The sequence below is a fragment of the Sceloporus occidentalis genome, unplaced genomic scaffold (assembly GCF_023333645.1).
Source record: "Sceloporus occidentalis isolate IW3139 unplaced genomic scaffold, rSceOcc1.0.p SCAF_3, whole genome shotgun sequence".
Lineage (NCBI taxonomy): Eukaryota > Metazoa > Chordata > Lepidosauria > Squamata > Phrynosomatidae > Sceloporus > Sceloporus occidentalis.
The window spans coordinates 133,071,116-133,091,929 of NW_028316983.1; the positions used below are offsets into that span (position 1 = coordinate 133,071,116).

The 20,814-nt window shown below is 41.4% G+C and overlaps 2 protein-coding genes across 4 annotated transcripts in view; one reads left to right on the forward strand and one right to left on the reverse strand.

Annotated features, from left to right (window-relative positions):
• The window catches only part of LOC149316830 (centrosomal protein kizuna-like), a 90,119-nt gene extending 74,633 nt beyond the window's left edge, over positions 1–15,486 (forward strand). For 2 of the 3 annotated variants that reach the window (XM_089516360.1, XM_089516362.1), the window contains 2 exons: positions 11,276–11,319; positions 14,047–15,486. In XM_089516360.1, the coding sequence (XP_089372486.1) occupies positions 11,276–11,319; positions 14,047–14,150 (148 nt within the window). In that variant the 3' untranslated portion in view covers positions 14,151–15,486. Of the gene's footprint in view, positions 1–9,734; positions 9,863–11,275; positions 11,320–14,046 lie in introns of those variants that run through there. The other variant, XM_089516361.1, reaches the window with a different exon arrangement.
• The window catches only part of LOC149316829 (thrombomodulin-like), a 902,913-nt gene that overhangs the window by 108,741 nt on the left and 773,358 nt on the right, over positions 1–20,814 (reverse strand). The window lies entirely within an intron of this gene.

Sequence of the window (20,814 nt, forward strand, 5' to 3'; positions counted from 1 at the left end):
GTTTTCTCTCTCTTGCCTAATACTGGTGTCATCCAAAGATGTTAAATGGTTTAAGATTCAGAACAGAAAAAAGATATAACAAGTGCATAGTTACCAGAACATGCAGTGATAGCCACAAACATGGATAGTTTTAAAACAGGATTCAACTGGTTCATGGAGGACAGGGTTATCAACAACTACCAGTCATGATGACTATATATTTACCCCCAGTAAATGAGGTCAGTAAAATATGTTAGTGTTATCTAAAACAGCTTTAGTCGAAGTACTGAAGGATAACAGTTAATGAAGTGAGATCTGATTGGATGATGTGTGTGTGTGTGTGTGTGTGCGTGTGTATTAATTTTTCTCAGCTTTTGCAGAAGTTCATAAAATCTGAAGATGTGGAGATGAAGTCACAGTGGCCTACCGGGATTTTTTCTGGGTGTCCTTTCCTGCAATCTGCTTTGTTCAAGTCTCTGTATTTGAAGGTGAATGGCCAAGACAGATCTGGATTTTTGTTGGTCTACTGCACACCCTGCCATTCAACAATCTTTTTCTTGAGCTAGCTAAGGTGGTATTGGAGTATTCTTGACTTGTTGGTTTGGGAGATTTCAACATCCATCCTGAAACTGTCCCATCAGAAGGGGCTCAGGACTTCATGTCTTCCTTGATAACCATGGTTCTGTTTCAAGTGGTGTTTGAAGACACTTTAGATCTTGTTTTCTTTGCTGGATAGTACGATGGTGAGTTGAGGGGCCTTCTATCGTTCTACTGCCATTAGACAGATCACTGTATGGTCAGATTTAAACTTACTAGACTCAGAACCTTTACAAAAGTGGGGAACATATCAACATTGTACACCCCAGGAGAATGGCTCTAAACTGTTTCCTGATGATTCTTAGGGATTTTCTTGTCACCTTGGTGGCAATTTTACTGAAGCCCTGTCAGATCTCTGGAATGGAGAAATGGCCAGGGTAGTGAACATGATTCTTCCTGACCATGATAATTCCTGAACCCTATTATGGAATGGAGCCAAACCAGCCTCAGGATAGCTAATGGCAACAAAATGAGGGAAACAGCAACTAGAGTGATGTTGACAGATATCTCAAAGTAAATCTGATGAAGCACAGACCAGGGACATAGCCAGGATTTTGGGAAGGGGGGTCCAGACTAAGTGCCACCATTTTGAGAGGCTAAGAGCCCCCCAAGACACAAAATGTAGGACATGATGCACGACAAAATGTAGGACAAATTGTAGGATGTTCAAAAATGGAGAACACACCCAACTGAAAGCCAAAAACATTAATAAAAAACAATATAAATTGATGTTTCTCAGTCATGCTCAAAATGGAGAACATTTTAACATTCTTCCTGGATAAGAGGTTGGGATATAGCTTTGTGTGTTAGACTAGGAGGAACTTCCTGAGAGTAAGGGCAGTTCAACAGTGGAACACACTCCTTCCTCAGAGTGCAGCAGAGTCTCCTTCTTTGGAGGTCTTTAAGCAGAGGTTGGATGGCCATCTGTCAATGGGGATGTTTTGATTGAGAGTTCCTGCATGGCAGAATAAAGGGGTTGGACTGGGTGGCCCTTGCAGTCTCTTCCAACTACGATTCTATGACTCTGGAGACCAGGATTCAATGAAAATCTGATTCTCTCCAACAGAGAAGGCTAAATATCTTACATGGGGTACGTGTCAATGACGTGGCTCATGCACCATGTCCAAATGGTGCAGCACACAAGGGACATCACAACACTTGTCACACTCTCTCAGCCTTAAGGGAAGGTGAAGGCAAATCCCGAAAACCATTGGGCAAGTCACATTCTCTCAGCCTCAGAGGATGGCAAAGTCAAACCCTCTCTGAACAAACCTCCCAAGAAAACCTCTTGAAGGCGCACACTCACACACACCCAAGTCACCAAAGGCACACTATCTGAACAAACCAAGAAGACCCACTAGGCAAGGAAGTCACACACTCTCAGCCTCAAGGAAAGGCTGGAAAAGGCACACGGTCTAAACAAACCAGGATGTTTTGAAATTCCTCCTGGGCAGAAATGTAGGACGTGTCCGGGGATAAAGGATGACGTCTGGTCACCCTGATAAAATGGAGGATATTTTGACATTGCTCCTAGGCAGGGCTGAAATGTGTGTCGTATCCTGGATAAAGGAGGACGTGTGTCATCCTACCAAAAATGGAAGACATTTTTACATTCATCCAGGCCAGAAGGTTGAAACATAGGACACGTCCTAGAAAAGGAGGACATCTGGTCATCTTACAAAAAATGAGGACTTTTGAAATTCCTTCTGGGCAGAAGTCTGAAATGTAGGATGTGTCCTATAGGCATGAGCCAGAAAAGAGCCAACCTCGATATCTGGACCCCAGAACATACTCTAACTCCCAGAATTCCATAACCATGAGCCAGAAAGGAGCCAAGCCTTGATATCAGGACCCCAGAACATACTCTAACTCCCAGAATTCCATAGCCATGAGCCACAAAAGAGTTAAATCGCTGCCAAATCTGGTTATTTCTTTAGTGTGGATGCAGCCTGATGCAGCCTCTTGTCCCTCCCTCCCTCTCCTCCAGGGCTTTTTGGCTCCTCCCCCTCAGGCCCCAAACAAACGCCAGGGCACCACTTCTGCTCCTCCTGAAGCCTAGAGGAGAGCAAGAGCAAGTGGCGCCCTGGCGTTTGTTTGGGGCTGCGAGTGTGCACACGCACGCTCCAACAAGCGCCCTTTTCTCTCCTCCTGCTGAATGGGGGGGGGGGTCCAGATCCCAGAAACCCCCCTTTGGCTACGTCCCTGCACAGACTGGTGCTTATCTGAAGTCTCAGTGGGAGTGCCGGCAGAAAAAGGAAAGTGAGTGAGAGAGGTGTTTTTTTTTCCTTTGAAACCACTGCATTTGCAAAGTGCTATCAAGCAAAGCTGTTTTAAGTGGTTAGGGCTCTTTTACAACCTGGCCTATAAGAGAATTCAGACCACTTGACAGACCATTGTGAAGAATTTGCTCAGTACTTTACAGATAAAATATCTCAGAGTCTTTCACACGTGGACCCTATAGTTGATGCAGGTCCAGCAGCTCCTATTGATTTAGTAATGATGGATACTTTTCAGTTTGTACAGCCTGAGGAGATTGAAATGACCCTTGGAGGGGTGAGAGCCACCATTTGAGTTCCAGGTCTTGCTTCTCCTGACTCATTAAACAGGCCAGTTGGGGATACTCATCACATTTTGAGTCTGGATGCCTAGGTTTCTACAGCTGCCAGGAGGAGCCCTGGTGGCGCAATGATGAAATGCCTGTACTGCAGCCACTCACTCACGAATCATAAGGTTGCGAGTTCAATACCAGCAAAAGGGCTCAAGCTCAACTCAGGATTACATCCTTCCGAGGAGGTCGCTAAAATGAGTACCCAGATTCCTGGGGGCAATTAGCTTATACTTTGTAACCGCTTAGGGAGTGCTTAAGTGCACTGGTAAGTGGTATAGACATGTACTCACTGTTGCTATTTGCACTGTTAAAGCTAATGTGCCAGCTGTGCCTGTCTCTGGAAATTTTTGATCTATTAATTCTGACACTTGTATTAGTTCCATTTGAATTACTATAACACCCTCAATCCCAGGTCAAGTGGCACTCAAGGAGTTATTGGGGTAGAGCAGAGGACTATTATGGGTAGCACTTTGGTTATGATGTAACTGGACAAACTGAAATGTTCAGCTGTTAATGTATTCAGAGGCAAAAAGAAAAGCTGAAGCTGTACAACACATATGTAGTGAGCAGAGATGTAGCAAAAGCAGTCAAAGGATATGATGCAAAGTCTGATTGAAACATCATGGGAGAAGCCAAATAACCTTAATCCAAGATTATGTTCCATCTACACAGGCCAAAGAAGAATGAATTGTAAGTTTTGGTATTAGAGTCCAGAAGAAAATTGATCACACACTAAAACAGTACCGCTTTTTAATCATAGGTGATTAGAATGCAAAAACAGGAAACAGAGCAAAATCAAAGATGAAATGAAGCAAGAAACTGACTGACTGAACTTTTGTGAGGTCAAAAGTTGTTCATTGCAAAAACCTTTTTCAAGAAACCCAATAAGTAACTGTATATAGTAACCTAATTGCCAATATAGAAATCAAACAGACAACATAATTGGAAGCAGAAAATGGAGAAGCTCCATTCTCTCTGCAAAAAACAAGACCAGGAGAAGGTTGTGACACAGACCATGAACTGCTAATATAAAAAAAATTAGAGTACGGCTAAAGAACACTAAATGAACCATTGTGCCTAAATACAACCTGAAGAACTTCACTGTAGAATTTAAAGAGAGTGTGAAAAATAGATTTGCACTATTAAGTCTGATTGATTGGGAGCCAGAAGAACTGAAGCTGGAGACACCATCGGGGGGGAATGTAGTAAGACACAATCTGTAGCCGGAAAGAAATAGAAGTCTCAATGTATGACAGATTAAACTTTTCAAGCAAAAGTAAAAGGGGATAGAAATAGAGTCAGAACCCTGAATGAGCTTTCAGTGACTTGTAGGCAGGGACAAGGAGAACTACTATAATAATCAATGCAGAGAAATAGAAGTTGACAACCAAAAAGGAGATGCTCTATGATGAACAGGGGAACACATTGCATGATCAAGCAGAAATAAAATGACGATTGAAATAATACATGGAAGAAATATAATAGACATGAAATGGTGACAGATACATTTGAGGAAGAGCCATATGAGTATGAATCCACAATTTTAGAAAGTGAAACAGAAACTGTAATCAGAGCACATGGAAGAAATAAATCATCAGGAACAGGTCATATGAGGAGGTACTGAAAAGTTACCAGCCTGACCAAGAAGGGAATGACATAGAGCCATGAAACTTACATGCTAATCCACATATTCACTCCAAAGTTCATCACACTTGGCACATTATTTTTCAGAAAAATTTAACCTTAAAAAAAATCTGAATGTCTGGTCACTGAAATACTGCTCTACTGATGCTATCATCATTAGAAAATTTCCTTTCTTTCACATTCTTTTTAAGGTTTGGTAACAGGAAGTAGTCAGATGGAGCAAGTTTTAGCCGTAGGTTGGGTGGTCTATGCATTCAAATCCCAAATTTCTTCTGAACATCCATTGTCTTCCCAGCCCTGTGAGCAGGATGGACTACTAATGACAAATATATGTGTCCTATAGCAAATCAAGCCTGAACTTTCCCTAGAAACTACGATGACTAAATTGTACTTTGGCCATATCATGAGAGGACATGACTCACTGGAAAAGACAATAATGCTTGGTAAGGCAGAAGGCAATAGGAAAAGAGGATGACCATATTCCAGATGAATAGACTCAATCTTGGAAGTCATGGCCCTGAATCTGCAAGACCTGTTGAGGACAGGGTGACTGAGATCTCTCATTCCATAAACTGAAGCCGATTGTGCTCAAATGGCCCAAAGAGCTTCAGCAGGTTTGCTGAATGGGGCACATTACAGGGAGGAGTTGTCTTCCTTGATACAAGAGCTCCATGGGCTACTGGTCCATTTCCAGGTACAATTCAAGTTATGGTCTATGAAAACTGATATAGATCAGGTTCAGGTATCTGGAGGACCATGTGTTCCTATATAAGCTTGCTCAAGCTCCTGGGTCCTGTTGGTTCTACCAACTTCACGATCACATCTGATGGAAACACAGAAGTTCCTGTGCTGGCTGCTCCCAGGTTTCGGAACGCCTTCCTTAAGGAGGCTAGGTTGGCTCCTTGCCATCTTTCTGTTAGTAACTGAGAGTTTTTCTGTTCTGGCAGGCTTTTAGGAACTGGTTGCAAGAGCTTTTAATAATGTATGTTTTATTGTCTTTTATTTGTGTCTGTGTTTGTTTTAAAAGTTTGAATTCTAGGGATAGTTTAATTGCATTATAACAACTTTTTTGTATATTTTCCTTATATCTTATTTTTATTTAATTTTTTCATAAGCAGCCTTGAGTCCCAATCCTGAGCAAAAAGTGGGATGTTAATAAATAAATAGCAACAATAGCAACACTCTTTTAACTTAGCTTGTTTCTAATGCAGCCCATAGACTGCTAAATAAAGACTTCTGGCGTATTGTGCCATCTTCTTGGTGTGTATCATTTCACATTTTTAGCCAACATGGTCTACCCAATTATTAATTATATTATATTAATCATTATTCCTAACAACAGAAGCGTTGCTTTTTTGATAGGTCCTTATAGTTGTTCTGTAACAAGCTTGTTGGGATTATAACAACAGTTTCTTTCTCTTGTTTATTATCATTTAAAACAAGGATAGGGAAAGTGTAGGCCATGCCCCATTTTGCAGTCCCCTGACAGCTTCAACTCTCTTCCTCCAAAGGTTTTTAAAAATTGTTTGGCAATTCTTTTGGCCCTAAATCGCTCCAGACTGCTGCCAAACATGGCAGTTCCCTGCCCATGCCCAAAAATCTGCCAACAATGAAACCAAAAGATGTGTGCTGTCACTTCTGGATGCATTGGGAGAGTGGATGTGGTCCCTTCACAGTGTCTGAACTTGGTATAGCGAATACTTAGAGTTCCAACATATAAAATAATGAGAGAATTAAATTATCATTTATCATATTCAGTGCTTCTTGACCAATTTGCTTTCCTTTCCAAATGATGACAGTGAAGCGGCGATTGGATTGCTGTATCACTATATATGTGACACAAGCTCTACATCTATTTTCCACTTACTAATTCTGTGTAGCTCTTGAGCAGACATCTGGAGGCAGTTTGGGAATGAATGAGAAACAAGCTGAAACTTAATTCAGACACAATAAATTGTAAGGAAGCCAGAGAGAGAGAGAGGTATTCACCTAGTTTCACCAAACAACAATAAAAACATTCATTCCATTTGAAAGGGCAAGTTCACAGTTTGAGTGTCCCCCAGATGTGACACAGTCTGTGGAAGCACAGGCAGTAGTGGTGGATATGAGCACCTCTTAGTAAGAGGCTGTACTTGTTGCCATAGTGTCTCTGTTTTTAGATCTCATTTTTCTTGCTCTCTTTGTTCTTGTCCTTGATGTTTAAGGTCTGTAATCTTCAGTGCTTGTTTTAATACATTTGGTGTGCTATTTTGAGAAAATATTTCTATTTTGGAAAAGTCATAAACCTCTTAAAAGAAATTATGAAAATAAAATTATTGTAAGCTTAAACTGAGAAAACCAATTCTGACAGCACCTATCTCCTTTAGGCTGTTTGACAGCATAAGAATAATTTTCTCATTCCAGTTTGCAGGAAGGTAGTGGCTGTTCCATGCAATAGAGTGAACATTTGGGTAGGAGCATAAACAGATACAGAAAACCATTGAGCTTTCTTAAAGGGAGGCTCCTCTTGATCTTTGGTGGGAAGCCTGAAGTGTGTAGACCTAATTTCATGTGGCATTATCTAGCTCTTAAGAAACTTATAGGTCTGTCCTTGCTCCAATGTCTGGGAATCACTTCCACATATATGGACACACACACACAATACAGAAGGGGTGGACAGAGAAGGGATAAAATGGCACAAGGATGAAGGAAGAATACAGTTATGGAATAACATCCACATTTAGCTCGGGGTTTAGTTATCACTGGCTACAACCCCTGTTTGACTTTTCAAGTAGGCCCACAGCCTCTGATAGGAAAGTTTGCTACTCTGGCAGTCATTACTGAACACTCTTGCCCACACAGAATGTCCTGTTAAGATCAGGGGCCTGTGTCGTTGAACACACACATAATATAAAAAACCTATATTCAATAGGGAAAACACTTTATTTTTCTTGCTAAATGTTCTGTGGGGGCCATATAATGAAAAAACATGTACAGTTGGCCATCCACATTTGTGGGTTTAGCCTCCATGCATCTGATTATTAACAAGTTTGTCTAAAGAGGATTGGGAAGAAGAGATGAACGAGAAAGCAGGCTCCTTTCATCTACTGTGCTCAGTGCTTCTATATGCACCCTAGCTGTGGGAGAAAGAGCTGATCAATAGAGATATAATGTCTAGATCAAAGGAATTTATAGTGCCACTCTATTCTGCTTTGGTCATCCTCATCTGGAATACTGTGTCCAGTTCTGGGCACCACAATTCAAAAAGATTGTTGACAAAATAGAGCTTGTCCAAAGGATAGCAACTAAAATGGTGAAGGGCTTGGGAATCACGCTCTATGAGGAGTGACTTAGGGAGCTGGGTATGTTTAGCCTGGAGAAGAGAGGGTGAAGAGATGATATCATAGCCCTGTTTAAATATTAGAAGGAGTATCGTATTGAAGATGAAGCAAGCTTGTTTTCTCCTGCTCTAGAGTGTAGGACCTGGAATGATGGATTCAAGCTACAGGAAAAGAGATTCCACCTAAACATTATGAGAAACTTTCTGACAGTAAGCGCTGTTCAAGAGTGGCACACACTCCCTAGGAGTGTGGTGGAGTCTCCTTCTTTGGAGATCTTTAAACAAGGGCTGGATGGCCTTCTGTCAGGTGAGCTTTGATTGTGAGTTCCTGCATGGCAGGGGTTGGACTGGATGGCTGTGGTCTCTTCCAACTCTATGCTTCTAAGTCTTTTCCTTGGGGGAAATTATGGAACTTAATAACTGTGTAGCTTGGCCTGGAGTAACTAGACTTATTGATTAGGAGCTTTCTGAAAACCTGGCTTGTGCAGGAGGAACTTTGAATTGCATCTCATGAATATGTTTCACATTAACTAAGGATTCAACTTGTTTAAGAAGACGTACTGCAATATTATTTTCTATATTTGAATTTGCCTTCCATTTTCTCTCTGTAGTGGTATTATTTGCCTTTAATTATGAAACAGCAGAGTGTCAGGTCACAATGTTCTTGATTTTATTTGCTGGCTTCTGAATGTACACATTAGCTGTCATCAAGCTTTTTACCTGTTTTCTCCTTCAACTCTTTTTAATTTGCCAGTGCATTTTGGAGAAGCCTGTGCATCACTCCTCTTTCAGAGAGCCTTGTGTCAAATAGCTGGCTCAGCGTACACAGCCATTACAGTGAACTGATCTTTCTACTGAAAGGATGGGTAGTGCTGGTGGCTGTGGCATTATAGATCCCTTCTTGGAGGGATGCATCACTAGAGCCAGAGTAACCAAACTGATGGTACAGGGGTTGAGATTGTTGTTATTTCTCTCCAGTCCTAGTTCAATAAGGAGCACTGTGAGTACAGTGCTAGATATGGGGATTTTATTATTCACAGCACTCACGTGTGTCTGTCACTTTTGTTGGATCAAAGTGTATGGCTTTTATGAAGTCTGGCCCGATACAGACAGCGCGGAAGCGCCGTCCTAGGGCCAAAACTAGGGCTGGGGAGTGCGCAGTAATAGTACGCTCCCCAGCCCTAGTTCGTATGGATGGCACCATTTTGAAGGCGTGCCATCCATACACAGCCCAGGACAATGGTGTCACACATGCGCCAGCTCCTTTTGGGCACGTGCTTCATTCCCACAGCAACTGCGCATGTCGGAGTGTCCAGGGGCATGCAGCCCCAAGGATACTCCTTTTCCAGGCCACGGGGAAGCAGCATTTTGCCACTTCTCCATGGCCTGGAAAAGCGCTGGATTGGGGCTGCAGGGGCTGCCGGTGAGGCTGCCCTGGCCCCAATCCAGCGCGGAAAGGGGCAGCAGAGACCTGCCCTTTTCAGGCTGTTTGTATCAGGCCTCTCTTTCATGAGACCATTTCTATCTATCCAGTCTAGCCTCACTTTTCTGTTTATCTCAGACAAGCACATTTTACTTTCACTTCAGCACCTTCCAAAAAGCCTCTCCTGAGGATCTGGGGACCTTCTCTAAAGGCCTGAGATATGGTGTGGAGCTCTGCAGGGGAAAGGGAGAATGACCACAGATCAGCTTAAGAAGGTCATGCATAAAGGTCAGAAGACTGTTCCAGTTTACTTTTCAAAAGGCAGAGGGTGCTTGGAAGCACTGTTGAGAGGCACCAATATTTTGTGTGCACTGATTCAGGCCAACATGTATTATAATTTTAAAGCCAGTATTTACCGATTAATAAAGCAAGCTTGGAGACTAGAATGGAAGTGTTTAATGTTCGTCTTAACTACTTGAGTAGCCTCTGTCAGAGAATATCATCTTTCCAATATAAAATCTTCCACATTAAATAAGACGAAGGTCCATTTTATTTTTCGTCATTTATCACAAGTCATTTAATAGAATAGTTAATTCCTGACATCACTGCCCCTTGTGAGATTATTTCATAGCAGCAAAGCAGCAGCACATTACACATGTGATACACAAAAGACTTCACTCACTCTCTCACACACACAACACACACACTCGAAAGATCAAAATGATTCTAGCTTGTTTGCCAGATTCAAAAGGGTCTGTGATGGTGGAGGTATTCATTTTGTAGCATAAAATGGTGACTGTATTTGCATCAAAGTAAATCAAAAGCAGCTGAAAGTTTATATCTTTAACATAGAGAAAGGGGACCCAACTGTTGAATCCTAGCAATACATACTCAAGCCAGGGAATAAAAGCACAGGACTGTGTGTCTAGATAGAGAAAACTGGATTTTCTTGTAATATATTTTAGAATCTAAATTATTTACTTTTCCAAAGCTCGGGTATTTTTAACAAGGACATTCAGAGCCATAACTTTCCAACTGTGAATTAATTTCAAAACCCTTTCATGCTACTAACAGAACTGTCCTTCAGGGGGAGGGGGGAATCTATTTTCTTACAGGATCAGATAATTTTTCTGGCATGCACATTTTAAAACTGTTTACAGACTTAACATTTGTTGTGGATACTAATACAAAATGTCATGTATTAATATTTTTATAGTGGTTTTTTTTCCTGGAGCATGATTTAGCTTATGTTCACATACACCACCATGTTTTATCTTGTGTTCCTTTATATAATATATATGCCCAGTGGCAGATTTATATTTAGAAATCTGTTTGTTTGTTTTTTAAAAATAAATAGAGATACTTGTAAACCTGCCCTAGGAATAGAATGGGGAAGTTTTGTTGCTAATATCACATATGTTAGTCAATAAGTATCTTTCAGTTTTTTCCCTTGGTTGAAAATAAAATACTGTATACTGTACTGCAAATATACAGGCATGTTTTTTCTGAGCTTACAGTCGAACAACAAAAGATAATGTTTTCTAAGCTGAAGATGCTTTCAAGCTGACTTGCTGCTCTTATAGAATTTTTTCCCTCAACTTCCAAGCATTCTGATTCATAACTGTATTCAAGTATGTGTAAGTGTAGTCTCAGGAGCACTCAGGTGAATGTCTGTTTGCTAACCCATTCTTAAATATTTTTATAGGGGTGAAAACCAAAGGAAAACTGTATCTACAATAAAATCCAAAGGTAAGTACACCATAATTTGTAGTGACTGAAGCAATTTGGATTGCCATTTCCCATTTCTTACCACAATCTCTTTCTGGCAAGGTCTGTAAGAACATAAGAGACTTGGTGGACCAACCCAAGGATCTACATAACTTAGCATCTTAATGCTTACAATGGTTAGAGAGACAGATGGTTTCTTCTTGTTGTTGTTGTTGTGGTTGTCGTTGTCTGTGCCTTCAACTAGTTTCTGACTTACAGTGGCCCAATCAAGGGTTTTTTTGGTAAGATTTGTTCAGGGGCTGAGAGAGTGTTACTTGCCAAATGTCACCTAGGGGGTCCCAAGGATGTGCCAGGGATTCAAACCCTGGTCTCTAGAATTGTAGTCCAGCATTCAAACCATTTCATCACACTGTTTCTCAGAGAGACAGATGCTCCTGAGAAATCCCAAACAAAACCAGAAAGCTACTGCCCTTTAGCATAGTAACTGGAATACAGAGAGAGTGTCTCTTGGGCAAGGACAGCCTGTTTTGCCACGAGAATAATAGATGGATCTGTCTTCTGTCAGATCAGTACAGTACACTTTTAAGGGCATCTTTAAATACAGCCAGTGGTCATCACCACATCTTATACCAATGTCCTCTTATTTCAGTTATGTATTACATGGCAAAAGTAGTTCTTTTTGTGTTTGTCCTGAATCTGCTGTGGCAAGTTTCAGGATAAAAACCAGGAGAAATTCCCTTTACTTTCTGCACACCATACACAGTTCTATTATGTCTTCCCTTTATTTTTTCTAAGCTGCCAAGATATTTTAGCTTTTCATCATGGAAGATATTCCAACTTGCTGGTCAGCTGCTTGACCTTCTCTGAATCTTTTCCAGCTATGCAATATCATTTGAAACATGAGCAACCAAAACTGCGCATAATAGTCCAGATTACAGTATAACAATAACCACACATATATTATTATGCTAATTCTTACCAGCCTCTCCAGATCATGGATTTTTTCTTTTTCACCACTGGTGCACAGGAAGTTGAGATTTTCATAAAGTATTCACCATGACATCCTTGCTTGGATAATCAGTCAGTAACTGATGCCCCAGGAGTATGGACATGTGAAGTTAGGGATTTATGTATGTATGTATGTATGTAACAGTGTGCACAACATTGAACCTTATTTGCCACTTTCTTGCCTATTCATCTGGTTTTGGAAAGATCTTGCAGCTCTTCGTTCTGTACAGGCTTTCACCATCTGGAAAAGCTGACAGCTAGAGTCAATTACCTCTGTGTTCTTTAGTATTTTTGTATAGCTAAATACAGGCAATTAACCTCAATTAACAAATCTTCTAAGAAGCTCCTTTGCCAAAGGTTTTTTTTAAAAAAACATCTGTTGGCTCTTTACTTTTCTTCCTCATCCTTTGTCTACCTGGAAGATATTTAGCAGCATCAACATTAGGGGGATGGTGATTGAGGACTGGAAAAACACAGACTTTTGGTGTTGGCTTGTAGTAGCATGTTCACGCTAAATGCAATAAAGCTTGAGCTGGGGAAAAATGGGATTCTACTGAGAAGACATGACTCACTAGAAAAGACAATAATGCTTTGTTAGGTAGAAGGCAGTAGGAAAAGAGGAAGACCTCATTATAGATGAATAGACTCAATCAAGGAAGCCAGTGATGGTGAACCTTTTGGAGGCCTAGTGCCCAAACTGCAATCCAAAACCCACTTATTTATTGCAAAGTGCCATGTCCCTCTGGCTTTCTAGTAACAAACTCTGGCAAACTCTGTGCTGAGGCGATGGGACATGTGCCCACAGAGAGGGCTCTGAGTGCCACCTCTGGCACGTGTGCCATAGGTTTGCCATCACTGAAGGAAGCCATGGCCCTGAGTCTGCAGGACCTGGGCAGGTCAGTTGATGATAGGGTGATTTGGAAGTCTCTGTCATTCATAGGGCCACCATATGTCAAAGCAGACCTAATGGTAGTTAACAAAAAAGCAAGCTTACACACAGAGTACATGAACATACATATTCGGAAGTAGAGAGAGTACATAGAACTACGATGGTATTGACAAAAGGAAGATTCCTGTGACTTCCTTGGAGAGACATAATAAAGTGGGAGTGAGCTCAGCTCAACTATTGACATAAAGGGAATTTGGTCACCATACCAACACCCAACTTCCCCAGTCTGTTTTATCTGTCCTGCCAGAGAGATCTGCTCAGAGAGAGTTTGCGCTGCATTAGAGAAACTCCAGGAAAACTACTGAGCTCTTACCATGTTGTGCCTTAGATCTCTACCCAATTTAGAACCTTGTTGATTGTTCTATTGATTGGGTGGAGGAAAGGGGAGATTTTCAGAAGTCTCCCAGGATGTAGTGTCCTTTGGAAAGACACCGTAGTAGCCGTGCCTTGTAGTTAAGCCCCTTAGCTTCTGCATATACCTCGCTATCTCTTGTCTCATTCTCTGAATGTCAGTTGCTGAATTTCAGTAAGAATTTCAGAAAGAAAGGTGAAGCAGAAGAGGCTGGGTGCATAACTGCTGGATGGGAAAGCTCACTGGGCTGGGGCTCACTCAGGGGCTGATAAGAGGAATTCTTTTACAATTAGATTACAATCAGATAATTATTCATTTTTAATATTTTAATCTTTTCTGTGTTCTCTTATTGTAATATTAGAAACTAGGGATATTCTAAATAGTTATGCTTTATCTAAATGATTAATGTTTTGTCTCTATTCTCTGTATCCTGTTCCAGCTTTCTGGGGTGATTCTGATGACAGCAACTCTGAAATTGAAGCAGCTCTGCGTCCTCAAGTGCATTGCTCACATGACGATGAATTTGATGATTTCTATGACTGAAGCCTAACACTGAAGATCCTCTGGCAGTATTTCCTATACACAGGAAGATCAGGAGGCAATGACAGGGCACAGTGTATTTTGTGTACTTTTCCCCTGTTAGCCATATCTTTACTCCAGATCACTCGGTGTGTTTTCCCTCCCTGCGGGATTTCAAATGCATCTCTGTAAATGGGTATAAAATATAGTTACATATTCAGGAACTAAGACGTATCCCTTTCAACTGTGTGTTTGAAATCCATAGTGATTTTGGAGTGAGGAACAAACTGTATGATGTGTTGCACTGAATGCAGGTTTTTCTTGTTCTAAAAGGACCGTGTTTTCACATAATACGTGCCATGGACCCCCTTTAGGCCCAAACAGATATGCTGTTATTGAATATTTACACATATTAATTTAAAAGGGGGGTGGGAGGGTGAGGAAATAAGTAGAGGCCCTGATCCAGGTGAGGATTATTGCCCTATGCTCCCACTGCAGTCCATTTAGACCCCCCTCCCCAGTTTTTTGAAGTGGAAGTGCAGCTTTCATTTTATGGAAGATTTGCATCAGTAGAAGCAAGGAGTTAAACCCTGCTTTTCTCAGTCACAGTCTGGCTCATGCTCCACTTCGGTGGCTGCTAATTGAAAACTCATACAATGAGTAATTGTCATATTTAAATACTAAGCAAATAGGATGTATGTGTTAACAATCAGAAATTAGTTTTTTTATATATGTGTGCCTCAACCAGCAAATGTCATGCCATTTTTTGTCATGTCTCCTAAATAAAATAGATCTTAGGCAATTCACCAGGGAGAGGAGAATCTTATTACAATTGTTTTTAAAGAGATTTATTGTTGGTGGTATATATGATGAAATGTGTACGGTTATTAAATACTGCTCTTTCAAAATAACTGGAATCTTCTCAGTCAGAAGGACTTGTTACAGTTTTAATATTGTTTCACTGTGGTTATATGAATACATTTTAACTTTGCCTGTAAATTATCAGGATTTGTGTTCTTAAAGGCAGAATGTAAATCATAAACATTAAGTGAAACATTTTGCAGAAAATACCTCAAGCCTTACATCTAGATTTGAATACAAGCCCTTCTATATGAAATAGTAAGATGTATCCTACAAAAAGGAATATATTGAGAGATGACTTACTGTTTGTATGTTATGCTTGCTAGTACTGAAATCCATTGGTAGTTTTTCAGTTCTGCATTGAGTGTTGTATTTATTAAGTTTCCATATACAAACATTCTCCAAATGATGTGCCAAAGAAATTCAACTTCTACATCTACAAATTCCAGCTATATTCTGGAAAGCTTATGCCACAATAAATATTTTATTCTTTAATATACCTATTCTTTACTTACATTTCATAATGTACTATCTTCCAAGGTTCATGATTTATGTATTTACAAAATTTGGATAAATCCAGGCTGAGTTTTAGAGTGCTGCAAATGGGACTCTGTTCAGTAGTAGAGCTTTGATGCAGTGTGTGGGAGCAAATTAAATTAGACAGTAGGCTAAAATAGGATGGTGTTCATACAGTGTGCATGGTCTTGGTGAAATGAATTACTGCAGTTCGATGATATCCTATAAAGGGAAGCAACTAGAAACCATTGTACATTTGCTACTTCAACTCAGTTTCTGGAATTATTCTTCAAAGAAAGGGAGGCCTCTGATGTTCAGAAGAAGGAGGTCAAGTCAACTCCTGTTGTGAATATTATCTGAGTAAGGAAGGTTACAATTTGCAATTCAAATAGATTAGTTCCTATGTATTCCCATCATCTGGGTAGCCAAAAACTGCTCTGAGGAACCATGGATATTAGGAAATGTTAAGACTCTGGGCAATAAAATATGTGATTCTATCATGGAGATTCTTCTGCTTGTTTAATGTTGAGACTTATAAAACTGTTTTACTAATGAAATGGGAAAATTGGGCACCATGACTGTGATACAGCAGCAGCTGGCATTCTCCCAAATTCATCATATTTTGCAAATGTTAGATTAGCGTTACACTTTTATTAAAATATTTATATCACACTCTATCCAAAGATCTCAGGGCAGTGGACAACATTTTTAAAAAAACCACACAGTTAAAATGGTAAAAAAATAATTACAGCCTAAAACATTCAACTATACAAGAATTTAGGCTACATTAAAACCATGTATGTTATAAATTGGATTTTAAAAAGTAATTAGAACTCAAAAACCTTAAGACCCTATTCAACTTTGGAGTGAAATTAAGCCAAGCTAGTGCCAACTGAGTATCCAATAGGAGGGAATGCTACCATCAGGGTGCCACAACAGAGAAGGCTCTTCTTCATGCAATGTATTTCCCTCGCTGGTGGAATCCTCCAGTGGATCTCAGTCCTTGAAAAGTCACTCTTTCAGGTATTCCAAGGATCATCACTGATCACTTGAATTCAAATTCCCTTCTCTATGGGAAATTGATGTATTACAGGTAAGTACCAATGCTTCTTTTCCTGGCAGAGAAGGTTGGAACATCATCTGGAATGGTATTTACCAAAAAACCTTTGCCTGGGGGAAGATGTCTGTGATGGTGGGCCAGTAAAGGAACCTGGAGCCACATGTAAGACACTCCTACCAAAAGCGGCTTCTGCCAGTTAGAAGGGGTCCAACTTGTAATGCCTGACAAACATGGAAAGGAACTTCCACACAGCTGCCTTGCAGATCTCAGCCAAAGGGGCATTGGTGGCCAGGGCTGCACTCCTGATGGAATGTGACATCATCAAATGGCCAGAGAAGTCCACCATTCAAGGGAACAGACCTTTTTGAGAGACGCTTGAGGCTCTTCTGAGTGATGGCCTCTTGGTGCAGTAGAACAAGCCACTCTAAAGGTCTGACATGGAAATGTACCCAGGGAAGACAGTTCATTGATGAACTCTTCAGTCACTGCAGATGTACCACAAATTAAATCCTCACTCTTGGCTGCATCACAATGGTATGGACAGCCCTGGCAATAGCTTCTATCCATTCCTGGGGAGGGAGACAGTCCCCAGTGCCATATCTATTCTGGCCCCCAACTGTTGAATCTGTTGAGACGTAGTAGAACTCTTCTCGATGTTCACGAGAAATCCATTTTGCTTCAGGGAATGGAGCATTCTGTCGATGTCCTGCTGTCCCTGCTGTTCTGATTCTGCACAAATCAGTAGATTATCTAGGCAGGGGTCTACCCTACCTATGTAGAGCTGCATCCTCATCCAATAGGTCATGAGCGTGACCATCACTTATTCTGTTTGTGTGGTTGCATGTGTGTTCAAGTTGCATGTATTGACTAACCTGAGCCCTAATGAGAAATTAACTTTTTTCAGGAGTATATTTTGTATGTCTACTGAAAACATTGTATACATTGGGTACCCACCCTAAGTTTTCACCAAGGTGATGGATTTTCCAAACTTAAACTGGAAAAAAACCCACTTTTGGAAAGCACACACTGAGGGGGATTTGCCCTGGATCGGGTGTACAAAATTCCAATCCAGGTGTGCAAAAACTGGCGCCAGTGAGAACTAACCACTTTTAATCCGGTTTGAAAATTGGGGTATATGGTGGTATGAATGAATCCACAGAAATGTTTATCATTAGCATATAATTAGCATGATAAACATTCTGTTTGTATATGCTTTATATATTACTTATTCTGTTTGTGTGGTTGCATGTGTGTTCAAGTTGCATGTATTGACTAACTTGAGCCCTAATGAGAAATTAACTTTTTTCAGGAGTATATTTTGTATGTCTACTGAAAACATTGTATACATTGGGTACTATGTTATGTTGATATTTAATTTGTTAATTATTGTTTTGATTTGAATCTGTGTTGAGGGACTGGGAAAAGGATTGACCGGCCGAACCCAAAAGGTGCTCAACAATGGCTCCTTTTCATCCTGGAAAGAAGTGACCAGTGGAGTCCCACAGTGTTCTGTCCTGGGCCCAGTGCTATTCAACATCTTCATCAATGACTTGGATGACAGAATTGGGGGCATACTTATCAAATTTGCAGATGACACCAAACTAGAGGGAGTAGCTAATACTCCAGAGGACAGAACCAAAATTCAAAATGACCTGAATAGAAAGCTGGGCCAAAGCTAACAAAATGAAATTCAACATGGAGAAATGTAAGGTACTGCATTTAGGGTGGGAAAATGAAATGAACAGATATAGGATGGGAGACACCTGGCTGAATGAAACTACGTATGAAAGCAATCTGGGAGGCCAAGTAGACTACAAATTGAACATGAGTCAACAGTGCGATGCAGCAGCTAAAAAGGCCAATGCAATTTTAGGCTGCATCAACAGAAGTATGGTGCCTAGATCAAGGAAAATACAGTAATAGTGCCACTCTATTCTGTTTTGGTCAGGTCCCACCTGGAATATTGTGTCCAGTTCTGGGCACCACAATTCAAAAAGGACATTGAGAAACTGGAACGTGTCCCAAGGAGGGCAACTAAAATGGTGAAGGGCCTGGGAACCATGTCCTATGAGAAATGAGACAGGGAGCTGGGGATGTTTAGCCTGGACAAGAGAAGGTTAAGAGGTGATATGATAGCCCTGTTAAAATATTTGAAGGGATGTCATATTGAGGAGGGAGCAAGCTTGTTTTCTGCTGCTCCAGAGACTGGGACCCGGAGCAATGGATGCAAGCTCCAGGAAAATAGATTCCACCTCAACATTAGGAGAAACTTCCTGACAGTAAGGGCTGTCCGACAGTGGAACACACTCCCTCGGAGTGTAATGGAGTCTCCTTCCTTGGAGGTCTTTAAGCAGAGGCTGGATGGCCATCTGTCGGGGATGCTTGGATTGAAAGTTCCTGCATGGCAGAGGGTTGAACTGGATGGCCTCTGTGGTCTCTTCCAACTCTATGATTCTATGATAAGGATTATTTATGAACTTCATTGATTTGTAATGCTTTTATATTTTCATTTGATTGCTATTGTATCTATATTGTTTATTGATTTTGTTTTGTTTAAGTATTGGTCAGCGGATTGGGAAGTGATTATTTGTATCTTATTGAATTTTCTGTATTGTATTTTTTTACTGCTGTTAGCTACCTGGATTCCCTGTGATTAGGCGGAGTACAAATAAATCTATATTGTTGTTGTTGTTGTTGTTGTTATTGGTTGGAAGGCCTTGAGAATTATCCTGTGTCTCCACCCATAACCACTTCTTCTGGATGGAATGGTTGTGGAAGCATACACATTAGAAAGCTTCTGGATCTTCAGATTTGGTATGGACCCCATGTACCCGCTCTTTTTGGGCACCAGGAAGAAGGTGGAGTAGCGGTCCCTTCATCTATGCACAGGTGGTATCTTTGTTATGGCATCCGCAAACAGCAGTCTGTTGATGGCTTCCAAGAGGAGGCAATTTTTTTTTGGGGGGGGGGTGACTTGGGAGAAAGAACGACCTTCTCACAGGAGGTGTGGAAAAACTGTGGCATGGAGTCCTTCCATGTTGACATAAACTCCCAAAGCCAGCCCCCTCCTGGGAGCATTCTATCATGCCTGTTGGTTCTTTCAGTGGCCTCTGTCAAGACAGTGCTGGTCTCAGGTCGAGAAGGTTGAGTGTGACTGTTTGGGCAGGAACCTTGCATCTCCCCAACATTGGCTGTAGGGTCTGGACTCCCTGGCCTGAAAGGAGGTGTTTGTTGTGGAAGAGAAGTCAAGAGAAACAAGAGGAGTGGTCCCTTTCTGAACTGTTTCCTATCTTCTCTCTTGTTTCCTGCCGGAAAGGATTTTCTCTTGTCCTTGTCCTCTGCCAAAACCAGGTCCAAGTCCTCCCCACAGACATTGGCACCCAGGAAGGGAAGAATGCCAGGTTTGGACTTAGCTTGGACTTAGTATCCACACTCCACTTCTTAAGCCATAGCTGACATCAGGCCAATACTGCTGTTGCCTGGGCCCTGGCACAGAACTGTTCTTCTCTGCATCCAAAGTCCTGTATGCAGTATAAGCATACACCTTAGACAGCTTGAGGTCCTGTCTAATCCTAGTTTCGTCCAGCAGGAAAACCTCCAGATGTTCTCTTGTCCATTGAAGTGAGGCCCTGGCTACCATGGAGGCCACCACCACAGCCCTAATAGCTGTAGACATTGATTCATGTGCCCTTCTCAGACCTGTCTCTGCCATCCTGTCCTCTGAAATTCTAAGGGTATCCTTGCCATCCCAGTAAAAACATGGCTGAGGCAGACACAGGGCCTTCCCTGAGGGGGACCTGCAGCTTTCCATGATAGCATGAGGAAGATATACAGTTTTTTAATCGCACTGTGACACAGCCTACTGGCTTCAGATTTACTCCATTTATTTCTAATGACCTGCATCAGATTGGATGTGCATGGTATTTCCAAGGGAACTCCTCTCCAGCTTTAGGAAGGTCTGCATCCAGGAGAGTGGATTTCTGTTCAGCTAGTATGGCAATGCTTAATATTGTACCAGTTTTTTTAAGGAGTAAGGGGAAATCCTCCTCTTGATCGGCGCTTGCCACAGGAGCCAGATGCTGACTGGGAAAGATGGTTGCCCTCCCCCACCTGGTCAAGATGGCAGGCAGAATAGGCACCAGAGACCCCCGACTCCCTGCCAGGCGAGGTCTGCTCTCCTGCTGTAGCAGGATGCCATGCATTTGTAGCCGCTGCCGCTACTAACATCCCAGCCTGGAGATGGGTTCACTC